Source organism: Ictidomys tridecemlineatus, chromosome 4, assembly GCF_052094955.1.
Source record: "Ictidomys tridecemlineatus isolate mIctTri1 chromosome 4, mIctTri1.hap1, whole genome shotgun sequence".
In the NCBI taxonomy this organism is placed as follows: domain Eukaryota; kingdom Metazoa; phylum Chordata; class Mammalia; order Rodentia; family Sciuridae; genus Ictidomys; species Ictidomys tridecemlineatus.
Genome location: NC_135480.1, coordinates 159,000,420 through 159,016,367, shown reverse-complemented (window position 1 = coordinate 159,016,367; position 15,948 = coordinate 159,000,420). Strand labels below are relative to the sequence as shown.

Below are 15,948 nucleotides of genomic sequence, written 5' to 3'. Positions count from 1 at the left end.
TATATCTGCCCCCATGGAGGATGAATGGCCATCTGAATCTTTGATTTCAGCATCCAACATGGCTGACAGACTCTATTCTTAATGGTCCCAAATGCAAAAACCCTTTTCATGTCTGAGTCATTCTGTAAAAATCTGTGACATGCTTTATTTTAACCTGTGTATTCTAGGTCATGGGTTCTTGTGTCTATATCATGTATGTGTTATCAAAATTGGCTCTAACCCCTGAATGTCACCTAGGAGAAAAAAGATTAAGGCACAGATTTGGTATATGCCAGACTGTATGATCCCTCCCCTGGGATGAAATATACAAGTATTTTAAAATGTAAAGCTTAGGAAAACATTACCAGGCTGTTATTTTCGAAACTAGAGTTGTCTATAGCAGTAGTCTCTTTCAGACTTATATAGAAATAATAAGTTTAGTTTGAGATTTATGTATGTTATTTAATATTTTATAATTGGATAAAAATAACTTTTCATCAATAAGTTATACATAAAACTTTGTGTTACTCTTTACACTGGGATGGAAATTTAAATGTATTTTTGAAAAGTAATGAAAGCCTGGTTTGTTTATGTTCCACAATGTAGAACATAAAAACTTTTTGCCACTTTTTCTACAAAAAAGTTAAGAGCTCTCTTAGTTTCTGTCTGACTTATATTTCAGATGTAATGTTGTATTGCGTTGTCAACAGCCCTGCCTTACCTAAGGTAAGTCTCTGCCTCACACCCTACTCCATGTTAGGATGGCTCCAAAGTAGGCTAGACTTAAGAGTATTCAAAGTTGTGTTCAAAAGATAGATTTTTGTTATAAAGAGTTCTGTGATCTCAAAATAACCAAGGGATGTAATACAAAATTAAGTAAAGGTTTGGGTAAATTATTAAAGCTATGTAAAGTTATAAGAGAGTTTTAAAAGAAAGTAAAATTTGTATAGGGCCTCATATGTAACTGACTTGATATATTTATGTGTCTTGGTGGAGGCAAAATAGATACCAAATATGTAGTATTATTATAGAAATTATGTTCAACACTATTAAACAAACTGAATATGTTGTTGGTCTTATAGATATATTTCATTTAGTATTTTCCTTATAGACCTTCATAACATTTGCCTGTTTATGTTTTGAAAAAGTATTCCTTCTAACAGAAGAATCTGAGTTAATTTGAGATAATAGGCCATCACCTATAGGGCAGAATAGGATATAAGCTGACTTTGAGTGCTAATACTAATCCCAGTTAAATGGAAGGGATAACTATAAAATTACAGATATTAAAGTTACTGGTAAAACTCACCTGCTAGATGTTTAAAACCAAAACTTAGAAATCAAATAAAAGGAAGTAAAAGGTTCAAGGAAAAGGAATCCAGTATTTTGGCCCTTGCCCTCTAAAGTCAGTCAGGACCCAGGGAATCATGGGACCTCTTTAAGGGCTCTACAACTCTGGTGAGTCAACTGACCTCCTGATCAGGGGAACTGAGAGGACCCTAGAGGAAGACAACCAATGCACATTCTGCCACAAAAAGGGTAACAGGAGAAGGAAATGTCTCTGGGGCTTCTAAGGGAAACAGCATGCAGTCAGCAAGACTTTGAACCATCCTAGTAGATGGCACCATTGACAGAAGAGTCAAGAGGCTTCTCACACATTCCCAAGAGTGATCTCTGAGGAATCTCAGAATCTAGAGTCTACAATTCATCACTTCTAGCCTGGTGACTTGATTTTTAATGAAGACCTAAAAAGGAGACAAGCTTCAAGTGATCTGGAAAGGACCTTACCAAGTGCTCCTAATCACCAGGATGGGGATCTGAACTGCTAAAAAGCAGAAAATTCCTTACCATGGGCAATTTCCACCTCAAAAAGTTAATATATCTAGAATGGATAGCAATACCAAAGGTTATAATGAAAATGAAGCCAAAAGTTATAAAACAGAAAAAGCAGAGATTTGTGAGAAATAGAAAGTCTGGTGGCCCATTTTCAGAATATAGCCTTAATTGGATACAATTATAGCCATTTTAATTATAGTCCTTCCTTTTGCCCACCCCAATTTTAAAATTAGCCAATTGCATAGATTATAACCCTGAAATCCTCCAATCAGAGTAAAGGACAGAACTGCCATTAGGTGTTTGGAATATAAGCAGGCAGACTGCCCACCCAGGTGCACTTGCCACCCAGATTCCAGTAGGACACCCTTCTGGCAAGAGTAAAAGTTTGCTTTACTCACCCACTATCAAGCACATGTCTGATTTCTTGTGGCACCTTGGTATTTCTAACAGTAGCACAATGCTATACTGAAATAAGATAACAGAGCTATGCTTTCAAAAATCCAAGGGAAACTACATGAACATAAAATTTTGTATTCAGTTGAAGTATCAAGCAAACATAAAGGCAAAAGAACATTTTGAGACATATAAGAAGTCAGAAAATATACCACCAGCACATTCTTTTTGAGGAAACACTTGAAAAAATAATCCAACCTAAAGGAAAAGGAAGATATAAGACACTAGAAACTACAGAGTAAGTACAGGTGTACAATAAAGAAAACCTAGGCTGACAGCTGAGAGTAGGTTTAGAAAGCAACTGGTCCAAATCCACACCTTAAGGCAAAAAACCCAAGGAAAAATATCTTTAGCCCATTAGGCAAATGTCTTACAAAGAATATTGGCAGTCTTTATAAAAGAAAGTACAAATAAGGTAAATTAGATATTGAAAAATATTGTCCAGGAAAATCAAGACTTTTGTTTGGGTAATTAAAGGTAATTAATTATTTTGGGTCAGATAATAGGTTCTTTCCATAATCTTCTTGACTTTGATATTTAGAATATTTTTTGAAAGATACAGATTGAGAGCCATACAATTTTCATTTCTCAATAGATTCAAACATACTACACAGTTCTCTGAAAAATAAACATTTACATAGTCATAAAATTATACATGCAACTATAGGTTTCCAATTTAAAAAATCAAGAGCCTGAAACATGCTAGGCAAGCACCCTACCACTGAGCTACATCCACAAATAGAGATTAAGTAGACTGAGAAAGCCTGACAAAGCTATATTTTGTTAAATTGTCCAAGTATATCTTGGGTATAATGAATTTTGAAAATGATAGCTATAAAACAGTAATCTCCAAAAATTTCAATACACGTTATCCTGTTATACATGTATATACATGTGTAACATGTTATACATGTTATTTCAATATGCATGAAAGGCTTTTAAGTACCTGTTCTAATATGTGTATTTTTTTATAAAATACAAATTTTGTATATACACTCTTATAAAAACATACATTAAGTATATTATAAATATTAAAAGGAATTATAAAGGATGAGGAAAATGGCCTCATGATATTTTAATATTTGCTTCTCCTCAACCAAGTAGAAAGTACAAATTATGGACAGTTTTTAAAAAGTTGAAATAAACTTACAAATAAAAGGAGAGAAGGAAGAAGAATCACAGAAATAACAACTGAAGTCCCAAGACCTTCCCTAGAAAGCTTAGCCTACTTCAAATTAAAAAATAAAGGGAGACAGATCACATATCATCTCAAGATGATTGAAGAAGTAACAACCAGTGTTTGAACAAAGGACTTAATTCTGATCATCAAAAGGAGAAACCTGGTTGATAAATTAGCATATCAGCAACATGAGGAGAAACTGATTACACATTTTAGGAGTCTACACAGTCAAGGATACTAAAATAGGACATAGTTAAGTATGCATCACAGATTTTAACAAGTCAAATTCCAGCCAGTAGGAATAATCCCAGTGCCAGAGATTCAAAAGTAAATACAGTTCAAGTTATCAAAAATGATGTTCAGATTTTATGATCATGATTCCAATAAAGAAAAAAGGGAGAAGAAAAGAGAAAGGCATCCATATGTTTAGCTTCTCATTTAGGAAATATAATGAAATTCACTTAATAGGAAAGCAAGTGTTTTAAGTGCTGTTCTAAGTGTCATGGGACTACTGTATACCAAATGTTTGATAAGTATTATCCAGCAACACTAGACTATTTCTAATGACCAAAGAGAGGCCCAATAATCTATAGTTAAATGACTGGGCATCCCCTACAGAGTAATACAAGTATAAGTAAAATCTCTCAACCTATTCTAGAGTACTTACTCTACTCTGGCAAGGTCATCCCAGGCTTTCAAGTATATACTGCAGTTATCTTAGGGGAAAACTGAATCAGGTCTAGGAAGTCCACAGGGACAGTCTATGGAGTAAGAAGTCAAATAGCAAGAACTTCTTCAATTTTTTCAATTGTCCTATAATAGCTCAATACAAATGCACACACACAAATATCCACACACACATAGTATATAAGTAATAGTTTTCTCTTACCTGAAAATTCCCCAAATATGTCAGAATATAAACAGGAAATTAAGCCCTGTCTGTACTTGGTGAATTGGCCCTTGTTGTAATAAATCTAATAATTATAATACTCTGTTCCACATTTGTTTGGAAATCAATAATCTCTTCAGGGCATTCATGACAAGTTTTAAGTTTAACACTGAAGAGAAATTGTTGTAGTTTGGATCTAGAATGTCCTTTAAAGGCTCATGTATTGAAGGCTTAGACTCCAGTGGAGAAATGTTCAGCAGTGGGGTTCTTGAGAAGTGGTTGGAACATGAGGGCATTGACTTCATCAGTGGATTAATCCACTGACAGCAGAATGGACTACTAGAAACGTATTTGTCACAGCAACAAAAAGCTAGTATATTATAATGAAACAAATTCAACAATCCAAATACTCATGAAAAATTAATTTGGGAACTCACCTTTCCACAACTAAACTGACAGCCTGTGTGAGATCTGGATTTTTTTCCTGGAGGCGTTTCCACAATGACCATACAAATTCTTTATCAGCCTTAAAGGAAAAAAAAGAAGAAAAAAAAAGGTATTTTAAGTGCATTGCTTTATATAGTCATCAGATAAAACATTACATTAAATTTAAAAACAAAAAACATATTCCTTGATCCCTAGGTTCTATGTCAGTGAATTATTTGAAAGAATGGCAGGAAAGCTTTATTTTAATGTCTTATATTGGTAACCCATATTCACTTTTAATACTTCTATCACTTGCATTTTGGGATGCAAATACTGAAATACTAAATGTCAAGGCAAATTTACTTTAAAATTGCCCTGCAACTACTACACCAGTTTTCAGCTCCCCTTTTCAGCAAGATAATTTAAGACTATCTCTACTGCCGTACCTCCTTTTCACTCTACAGTATCTTCCAAAAGAGTTCTCTCCCCATGTGATAAAGTTATTATTCAAGATACTATCAAATCAAATGGACAACTGAAAGTTTCAATCCTTACCACAAAAGTCAATTGTTATTAATTCTAGTAGACAGTTAGAAATCAATTTTGAGGACCTTTTAAAAAATAGTGACAATCTAGAAATTCTGATTAATTGGTCTCAAGTAAGATTCAAGCACCAATATTTTCTGAAAAATCCTCACATTAATATGTTCAAAGCTACTACCCATGTAGACCTCATGTCAGTCTCATGGTTTTACATACAAACTCTTCACTAAGACTTATCTTTCTAACTGGCCCCTGTACTCTTATGTCCACACTTATAGCTCCAACTGGCTACCTGATGATTTTCTTGAATGCCTAATAGGCATCTTAAATTTAATTTGTCCAAACAACATTCTTGATTTTTTACCCTCTTACAAATCTGCCCACTGCATCTCCGAAAATGGCATCATCATCATCTACTCATTAATTCAAAAACCTAAAATGCAGAAAGCAATCTTGATTGCTCTTTTATTCATACTTTATATCTAAACCATCAGTAAATGGCACTAAAAAAATACATCCCAATTCCAATCACCCTCACCATTTCTACTAACATCTCCCTCATCAAAATCAACACCATTTCTTTCTTAGCTCTCTACAATGGTTCTTACCCTTACAATTCAAAACTCTCCAATTGGTTCCCATTAGAAGATAATCCAAACTCTTTACCAAACCTAAAAACCCCACATCATCCTCACATGTAGCTGTTTAGCCTCATCTTTCACTCTCCCCTTTGTTCACAATGACTTTGTTACTCTACTCGCAGTAGGGTATTTGTACATAATGTATTACTTACCAGATTTTTATATAGATTACTCCTTCACTTCATTCAAGTCTTTGCTTAAATATCACTGCCTTAAGGGAAGTCTTCCTTGACTACCATATTTATAAAAGCTATCAAGACTCACAAGTCTCTGCAACCCCTTACCCTTTGTCTTTCTTTTTTCATGGCATATTTCATTTAATAATCCTGTATTTGTTTGATTATGTGGCAGATACCTGAATTAATATCTTTCTCCATTATCCATTCTCTTCTTTTAGTTACAGAAACCATTTTGGTACTTTGCTGGCCAACTATCTCACACTGGCCTTTCTTGTCTATGGCTATGTGCCCAAGTTCTGCCAATGAAATATAAGAGGTGCTATTGAAACTTAGAGGACATTATAAAATTAGGTTTATGCCTGCCAAGTGGGTTAGAAATACTTTTTTTCCAGACTGCTCTTGTTTATTTAACTTACTTACAATGGGAATTTTCTTGAAAAACAGTAGTTATTAATTTAATATATTCAAATTTATACATCTTTCCCCTGGTGGCTTATGGATTTTAGGTACTAGTTAGAAATGTCTTGTCTTCTCCTAGATTATAAATATATTTACTCAGCCTTCTAGAATTTGTGGGGGAAGAGGGTTGGTAAATTTATTTTCTTAATTGACAAAATGGCTTATATTTATAGTTATATGATATTTTCATATATGTTGTGAAATGGCTAAATCAAAATAATTAACATATCCATTATTTCATGTAAGCTTTTTTGGTGGTAAAAAAGATTAAAATCTATTCTCTTAACTAATTTTCAAGCATGTAATACATTATTATTAAGTATAGCCATCATGTCTGCTAATTTGAAAACCAAAGTAAGACTTTTGATGAATAATAAAATGCTACAAATGAAGGGCCAGCGGTATAGCTCAACAGAGTGCTTGCCTAGCATGGACAAGTCCCTAAATTCAATTCCCAGCACTGAAATTTAAAAATGTTAAAAATGGATTGCAGGACTATTAAGAATTTTGTGGGGTTTTTTTATATTTATTTTTTAGTTGTAGTTGGACTCAATACCTTTATTTTATTTATTTATTTTTATGTGGACTGAGGATCGAACCCAGGTCTTGCATGTGCGAGCCGAGTGCTCTGCCATTGAGCCACAACCCCAGCCCAAGAATTTTGTTTTAATTATTTGAATGTCATATTAAATTTAATGTGGATTATCCCTCTAATTATTAAAAAGATCCTTCTCATATAGAAAAAGTTAACCACTCCAAAAAAAAATACCACAGAACTAATTTCCAAACTGTTCCAAAAAATATATAAACAAGGAAACTATTGCCAATCACATTCTTTGTATTTTCCCTATTTCAGACACTTAAAGATATTTTTTAAATTTTTTAAAATTAAAAGCCTTTAAAATCACTCATAATAAAATTATTTGTTTTCTGTACAGAACTTCCAAACACAATCAAATACTTAAAAATTCCTAATCCCTCTCATAAAGTTTATTAAACAGCCCCTAGCTTATGAAACAGCTGACTAAATGATAGATGACTTGATTCTAAATTCCTTAGAGGTAGATTGGTTTTTGTCTTTTACTTATCAGCTTCTATGGAAATAGACACTGTCAATATAAACACAAACACCCAAAACTGCCCCTTTTGAAGTGGGTACCTACTCTCCCAACACATGGATTCATTCTGGAAATATATTAGGCCTTTAATTTGCCTCTAATGGAAGAATGAATTCACCAAACCTTCAAAAACTATTTCCTACATTTAAACAAATAATTCGCCCATCAGAACTCAAGGAAACCATGGAAGGAATTTGTTTGCAAATATGACACAAAGTAGCCACTCAGCAAATTATCATTATGAAAAATAACTTCACAAAAAGTTCTCCTATTAGAATATAGCCACTAACAATGAGGAGGAATCTAATTCCACAATACATACTCAAATTTATTTTTTTCTTTTTGAATGACTTGACAAGGTTTCCAACATAAAATATAAGGGAACTAGTTCTCTGATCATACACTCTTACTTCCAATATCATGTGCTTCCAAAGTTATTTTCATCATTAAATTTGGTAATTTACATGTCCTACATGTTTTATCTGAAATTGCTCTGTAGGTTTAGTAAATATTTTGGTTGCTACTAAAACAGAAAATAAGCTTTATGAACACTATATAACATTACTTTTCCTCACCTGGTATTCTATAAATTGTGATAAACATGCATATATTCATATCTCCAGCTTCTTTTGTCACAAACAATACATTCTTGAAAGATATAATAAAAATTAAGAATATAATAGAGTTAGGCTTTAAATCCACACACACACACAAAAAAAAAAAAAAGGGCATAAATTTCATGGACTCAGAATCACCTTTTGGAACACCCTTGAAAAATTCCTTAGACAAAAGCTGTATTTGGAAGCTAAACTACAATCCTCAGTAAGCACAATACAGACAGCTTTTCACACTGAAATCAACTACCTTTTCTTCAGCTAAGCATTATATGTAGTTTGTTTGCTAATGTGGCAGTCATAGGAAAAAATGTTTAAATAATAAAATTACCTATAGTGAGATAAGATGCTCACATTAAAAGAAGTGCTTATTTTCTACTCTGAGGCATTCCAATGGAGTGAAATGGTACCTGGAATCAAACTTTTCCCACCAATCACACATAACTGATTCCCATAAATTAAATGTGTATGGGAAAGGAACTAACCTAACAGAAGCTACTATGTATGGTCATTTATTGATCAAACAGGGTTCTTTTCCCCAAACAGGATGTTTGACCCATTATAAGGACGTGGAAATAATTTAGATCTGAACACTATCTTTTAAAATAGAAAATATCAGAGTTAATAACAAACTTTTATCATAAATATTCTTTCTGAAATTAAATGTGTATATATGTTACTAAGTGATATAAAATGAACTTTAGATTAAAATTTCTAGCAGTTTTAATATTATACATTCTCAGGTACTGTGATTTCCACCTGAATAAATAAGTGAAAGAATAAAAATATCTAAAAGTGAGTTTAAATCACTGAAATACTTCTTTACAAAAAAAAGTTGGGAGTTCAATTATATTAAGAGTCTGTTTTGACTACAGTTTTATAGTGTGGGATAATGCCAATTTCATTTCTCATTATTGGAATGCTTATCATCATCTAACAGTATACGATATAATCAAAAGGATCATCATTCTAAGCTAATTACGACCATATCTATATTCTTACCCCTGCCTATAGTAATGCAATAATCTTCCTAGTCCAGGTATGTCCAAGGTCAAAAAGGCCAATGCCATATTGGGAGCCACATTTTTTTTTTTTTTAAAGAGAGAGTGAGAGAGGAGGAGAGAGAGAGAGAGAGAGAGAGAGAGAGAGAGAGAGAGAGAGAGAGAGAGAGAGAGAGAACTTTTTTTTTTTTAATATTTATTTCTTAGTTCTCGGCGGACACAACATCTTTGTTGGTATGTGGTGCTGAGGGTCGAACCCGGGCCGCACGCATGCCAGGCGAGCGTGCTACCGCTTGAGCCATATCCCCAGCCCTGGGAGCCACATTTTAAAAGAATCTAATAATGAATGGGTTTAGGGAAAGGGTTCATCAGGCTGTTTTCCACACTGACTTCCTGATTTAATTATAAAAAGTAAATAACTTATTTCCTTAGCCAGCTAAGGTCCTAATTATGGAACGGCATAAGGAAAGGGCAGAAAACATGAGCAAACTGAGTCTTAAATTATGACTTTAACAAAGACCTTTATCATGAGCTCATATTCCTAAACTCCCCAAAGTTGAGGGGTGTGTGTGTGTGTGTGTGTGTGTGTGTGTGTGTGTAGAATTTTAGATAGATAGATAGGCAGACAGACAGACAGTCTTTGGTGTCTTTTATTCATCCTTTTGCCCCCTTAACCAGTGAAGAATAGGTACACATAACACCTCCTCAATTTGTTTAATCAAAGACATACTTAAGCTTGACTCAGCAAGGGCCTACAAAAGCAACAACAACAACAAAAAAAATTCAACAGAACAAACTACAAGAGAGAATCAATTTCATGAACTGTTTTATTAATCTAAACTGATAAAACTGTTCACAAAGTTACCTTGGTGTTGAACAATTTCTAATTGGTATCTATCTTGAAGACAGGAATTTAAAGACCTATTATTGAGTTCCCAACATTTAATCTAACCCTGTGGGAAGGTTCCGGTAAAATCCGGGAAGAGATAGTGATAAGCAGGCAAAACTAAAGGAAAATTAAGTCTATGTACGTGGGGCTGATCATCTTTAGAACACAAACTCTACAAATAAGAAGTTGTTTTAGTGCAACTGACTTAGCAAATGCTTTTCACTAGCGAGATCAGAAGAAAATGAGATTTCTCACTCCTGGATTATGGGAACTATGGAATTACTGTAGTTGGCTAATAAATAGTCTCAAGCATCATCTATTGTGTGTAAAAGTTCCCAGCCCAAGACTTCCTTAAGATTATGAGTCTGTGTTTACAAGTCTGACCCTGTAAGTACAACAGCAGGGGTCTGGAAATTAAAAACAAGCTATTTCTTTGGCGGATTTTATTTTAACATAAGTGTTTAAGCTTTTCTGTTCAACTTGCGGGCTGCACTCCACTCGTGGGATCAGGTACCGCTACAAACACCAACCACAACCGGAACTTGAACTTCGGGGAGGAAGGCGGAAAGGGGTGCGATGCGCCTTTTGGATGTATCCAAGTGACCAAACCAAACCCGGGTGCGAAGGCGAGCCCTGCCTGGCGGGTGACCGCAGGGGAGCAGGAGCCCGGGTCCCTTAAGCCCCAGGCCGAGAAGGCAGTAGGAGCAGGCGGCGTCGCGGGAGGGACCGGGGAGGTCCCCAATCCGCGGAGCGACACAGCCCAAGGCAGGGCGGAAAAGCGCGTCTCCCGGGCCGGGCTGTGGAGGGAAAGGCCGGCGGAGGTCCTAGATACCTGACACAATGCCAGCTCCTCCTTTAGGCAGCTCAACTCTTCCTCCAGTAGCTGCGTCCGGGTCATCTTCGCCTCCTCTACCGAGATGCCCTCTAGCCGCCTGGACCCCACAGGCTCGCTGAGGAGGGGAGCATGAGCCGGAGCAGCCCCCGCGGGCCCTCGAGGTGCCCCTGACCCTTCTTCGCCCCGCCAGAGTATGTCATTTTTATCCACGACGACCTCCCGCACTGTGCTGGCAAGCCCCGAGGCTTCGCTGCGCACCGTGTGGACCTCAGCTCCCCGCCCAATACGTGGGGACCGGGGGCCCAGCGGTCGCGCCGAGGGCGGAGGGAGCGGTGAGGACGGCGAGCGCGCCGCCATGACCGCTAATGGTAACGGGTCAAGTTCCCACTTGGAAACTCCACCTCCCCTTCCCCATCCTGGCGAGCCCGGAGCGCTGATCTGCGCATGCGCGTGTCTTTTCCCGCCTAGGCGCGCGGGGTCTTGGCAGGCTTCCGCGGCCCGCGAGCGTGGGGCTGCGCATGCGCCGTGACCAGAGGTGCTAGTCTGGTTAGTACCCAGCCTGAGTCTTTGCTAGGGATGCCTGGATTTCCTGTCCTCCGCAAATCGTATCCTCCGTTTAAGGCCTAGCTCTCATCCCCCCTTTTAAAGCCTTCCTTGACAAGCTTGCAGCCCCAAATGATCTTTAACTATGAATTTCTCTTCTTTCAAGGCCTCTGCCAACTCATTTGTCATGTTTCATTGACCGCCCAGGAGTGTTAGTTACACGGCTAATCTCTCCAGCGCTATCGTAAACTCCTTGAGGATGAGGGAATAGATTTTAGACTTAAGTGTCTTTTCACACCCCTTAGCAAAACTGCCTTAGATACATCTGACATTCAGCTGACTGATGTCAAGGAGAAGTGGAAATCCTTATGCTGAGCTGGGACCATCAAGCAGGTTTCCCACTTGAATTATGATCCTTTGTACACCCTTTGTCTTTTGTTTGCAAGAGTCATGATTTCCTTTGAATCTTTATACCAGTTTCTTTATTCGTTGGCTGGATCAGAGTGAGCCTATTCCACTCAGCCCAACAGGTTGGGTCCTCTGACCAATCTGAAATTAGTAATTTGGAACATGGTGAAAGGAATAAGACCTACTTTTCTTTATAATTCTCTTGTTTGTTTGGTTTTCCTTCTTGACTTCTTTCTTTATAAACTTCAAATACGCAATAATGTCCTTTCTTTATCCAAAAAAAACATGTCCTTACTATTAAGTTTAGTAAGAAGATGTGCATTGAGGGCTGGGGATGTGGCTCAAGCGGTAGCATGCGGCCCGGGTAGAAAAGTGATAACTTTCATTGTATTTCAAAGTCATCTGTACCAGTATTAAGCTGGTGTGCAAGAAGATACTCTCCCACTCCCTATCATGCTCATGCAAGATGAGCAGGCTCCTTCCCACTAAAAGTGACTATCTTGCAAAATTTATAAAAGGATCGCATCAGAATATATGTAAGTCTTACAAGTAGCTACCCAATTGAACATTTACCATGCCAACTGTTAAGTACTTAAATGTTAAGAACTTTTCACATATAAATTAATTCAATTCTTAAATCACCTTAAATTAGATGTTATTACTCCCATTTTACTAGTGAAGAAACTGATTTCAGAGGTTACTGTAACTTGCCTGAATTTTCACCTCTGGTATTAGAAGAGCTAGAATTTGAATTAACTCCACTTAGCTTTAAAACCTGTGCCTTTGATTTCTACCTGTACTAACTACCTGTCATCTGAGATACAGCATTAGGTCTGATAGCATGTGAGATTTCATTGGACTTAAGACTTGGAATTCCAACTGCATAGTTCACTAGTTTGGCTTACAGTCAATATGAATGTACATTTTAAAGGCAATTTGTTATTCACTCAAAACAGTATCATTTCACCTGATCACAGAAAGATTTCTTTTGAAAAGCTCTCTATATAATTGTACATAATAGATAATATATATAATTGTGAATAATAGATGATATATAAATATATAGAAATGTATAGGTAAACTTATAGATATCCCCAGAAAAGGATATCCTGAATCTTGACTAAGCAGGTAGACATATTTTTTTTAATTTTCTTTTTATTGTGGCAAAGTACACATAACATAAAATTTACCATTCCATCCATTTAAAAGGACTGCAAACAAAAAACAATTGAGTGGCATTAATACATTGGCCATGTTAGACAACTATCTAGTTTCAGAACATTTTTATGACCCCAAACGGAAACCCCTTACCCATTAGTTACTCCATGTTGTCTCCTCCCATAAGCCACAGGCAATCAATGACTAAACTCATTTCTGCTTCTGTGGATTTGCCTATTCTAGATATTTCATATAAATTGAGCCATATAATATGTGGGCTTCTGTGTCTGATTTCTTTTATTTAGCCAAATGTTATCAAAATTCATCTATATTGTAGCATGTATCAGTACTTCAGTTTTTTTATAGCTGAGTAATCCACTGTATGGATATACCACATTTTGTTTATCCATTCATTAGTTAATGGACATTTTGGTTTTATGCACTTTTTGCCTAATATAAATAGAGCTGCTATGAACTAATGTACTGTATTTTATGTGAACAACTGTGTTCAATTTTTTTTGCATATATACCTATGAATAGAATAGCTAGGGCTTATGGTAAGGCTGTGGTTAACTTTAAAAACCACCAGTTTTCTTTAGTGACTGCACCATCTTACATTCCCATCAGGAATGTATTAGAGTTCTAGTTTCTTCACATCTTTGCCAACTTTGTTTTAATGATAACCTAGTGGGTATTAAGTGGTGTCTCATTTTAATTTTGATTTGATTAATGACATTGAGCATCACTTACTTGTTGGATATTTGTTTATCTTTTGGAAAAAATATCTCTTCAAGTCCTTTAGCCTTTTTTTAATTAGATTATTATTCTGTTGTTGAATTGCAAGAATTCTTTACAGGCAGACGTCTTTTAAGAATAGATATGTGCACACTTCCAGGGTGTACATAGGGGATTCTTCTTTGTGTTACTTGTTTGCTGAAATATATAGAAATGAATGAAATGTTGATTTTTTTATGCCTTTATTTTATTTATTTACTTTTATGGGGTGCTGAGGATGGTATCCAGTACCTCACATGTGCAAGGCAAGCACTCCACCACTAAGCTACAATCCCAGCCCCTGAAATATTGAATATTGACACTCATAGCTCAAAAGATAAGTTAAAGACCTGAACTTTTAATTGAATAACAATGTTAAAAATAATCAACAGTGTTTCTCCCATTCAGTTCTTTGTTCAAACATTTAAAAGCTATTATGTGTTCCTGGAAAATATGCAGTAAAATTGCTAAAGATGAAGTATACTAGAACACAGAGACACGATTCTCTCCATATCACCACTGTATGGTTGAAATGCTGAGACAAGTGAGGAAATGTACAAATTAATATTATGGGTTTAGATGATACCTATTACTTTAATTTTTAAAATTTACTTTTAACTTTGTTTAAGAAGAGAAAAAAATACATTGGCAATTTATCAGCTTTTGTGTTTCTTTGTTTCCAGAAATAATGCAGAATTTTAAGACATGTTGATTTCTCTTTTACCAATTTGGTGTCATCTTTATTCAGTTAGTAGAAAGTAGTTGTTAAATTTTGGACAACTATTAGGTATGAGTGAAACCTCATATCATAGATTTCTTTTCACATCATTTTAAAGTTTATCTCAAGTTTTAGTGTTTGCTACATCCTAGAGATTTAAATAGTTGTTTGCTGCCTGTATCTTCAGCATTATAAGAGAAATTCAGAAGCTAGATGTACCAGTGTGACAACTGAATCAGCAGCAGACATATTGTCTCAGTCTAGTGTGGACAAATCATCCTCCAAGGGTTAGTGGAAATAAATTTTAAAAAACTATTTTGTGTTTATAATTATTATAATATTCTTTGAGCAATTCCTGGCAACTCTTGATCCCTTGATCAGTCTAAGAGCATTCTTGGTCATGATTATAGGTATAGAAGGAGATACTATCAGTGTCAGTTGTACATGTGATTTTCATACATTTCAAAATTATGACCCTACAGAGCTATGGAAACAGAATTTCATTTTCCACTTTTATTTCCAGATATAACAGTCCAAAACTGTTTAACTGGTTTTTTTCTTCTAATTATAGGCTTTTCTAAAATTATGTTCATTAAAACCTAACTCCCAAGGTGAGGAAATGTGCAAATTAATATTATATTTAGATATAATATTGGGAGTTAGGATTTAATTATTGTTTAACTATTATTCTGAAGGGGAAAAAGTAACCTACAGGTTTGAAATACAGTGCCAGGGTACCTGAGAAATTTCAGTGATTCTACAACACATAGAGTTTCTATAGTTTCAGCTCTTCATTTTGACACATGACCACAGTGAGGCAACACCCTACTCTTTTAAACTTCCCATCCATATTTCAGCTTCCTTCTCTGTGATGGATGAAATAATATACCCAGAATCCTGCATATTTTAACTGAATATTCTTTTCCCTCAAGGCAATATTGAAAAAGTACTCCAGTTAGGAGCTTGTACACAGAAACTCTCCTATAAACACCATAGGAAATGTATCTACTTTCTTTATCATCTTCACGGTCTTTATTAAACTCAGTTTCTGGAAGATATAGAATACAGTATTTAATTCTGGTTTACCTAAATATTGCATATTCCCAGATAATATATATTTGTATTTTGCATCTATTTTTTCATCTTTTATAATTGCTCTAAAATTTCTTATACATGTGATTTGTAAATGTCTCTAGGTAGGCTATAAAATCCTTGAAGAAAGAAAATGCTTATTTTTTTCTGTACTCCTCATTATACTTATCACAATGCTCTCACATATGAAGCACTTGATAAATGCCTGTTAGC

General features: G+C 35.5%; 1 protein-coding gene across 5 annotated transcripts in view; it reads right to left on the bottom strand.

Moving 5' to 3' along the window:
• Positions 1-11,489, bottom strand: part of Cntln (centlein) — a 313,688-nt gene extending 302,199 nt beyond the window's left edge. For 4 of the 5 annotated variants that reach the window (XR_005733953.2, XM_005340132.5, XM_040285836.2 and 1 more), the window contains exons 1-2: positions 11,040-11,488; positions 4,775-4,863 (exon numbers count right to left, since the gene is read on the bottom strand). Coding sequence is in view for 4 of the 5 variants with exons in the window: in XM_005340132.5 (XP_005340189.2) it covers positions 4,775-4,863; positions 11,040-11,399 (449 nt within the window). In the remaining variant the exon portion in view is untranslated. Of the gene's footprint in view, positions 1-4,774; positions 4,864-11,039 lie in introns of all 5 variants that reach the window. The other variant, XM_078047677.1, reaches the window with a different exon arrangement.
• Positions 11,490-15,948: the final 4,459 nt, after the last annotated feature.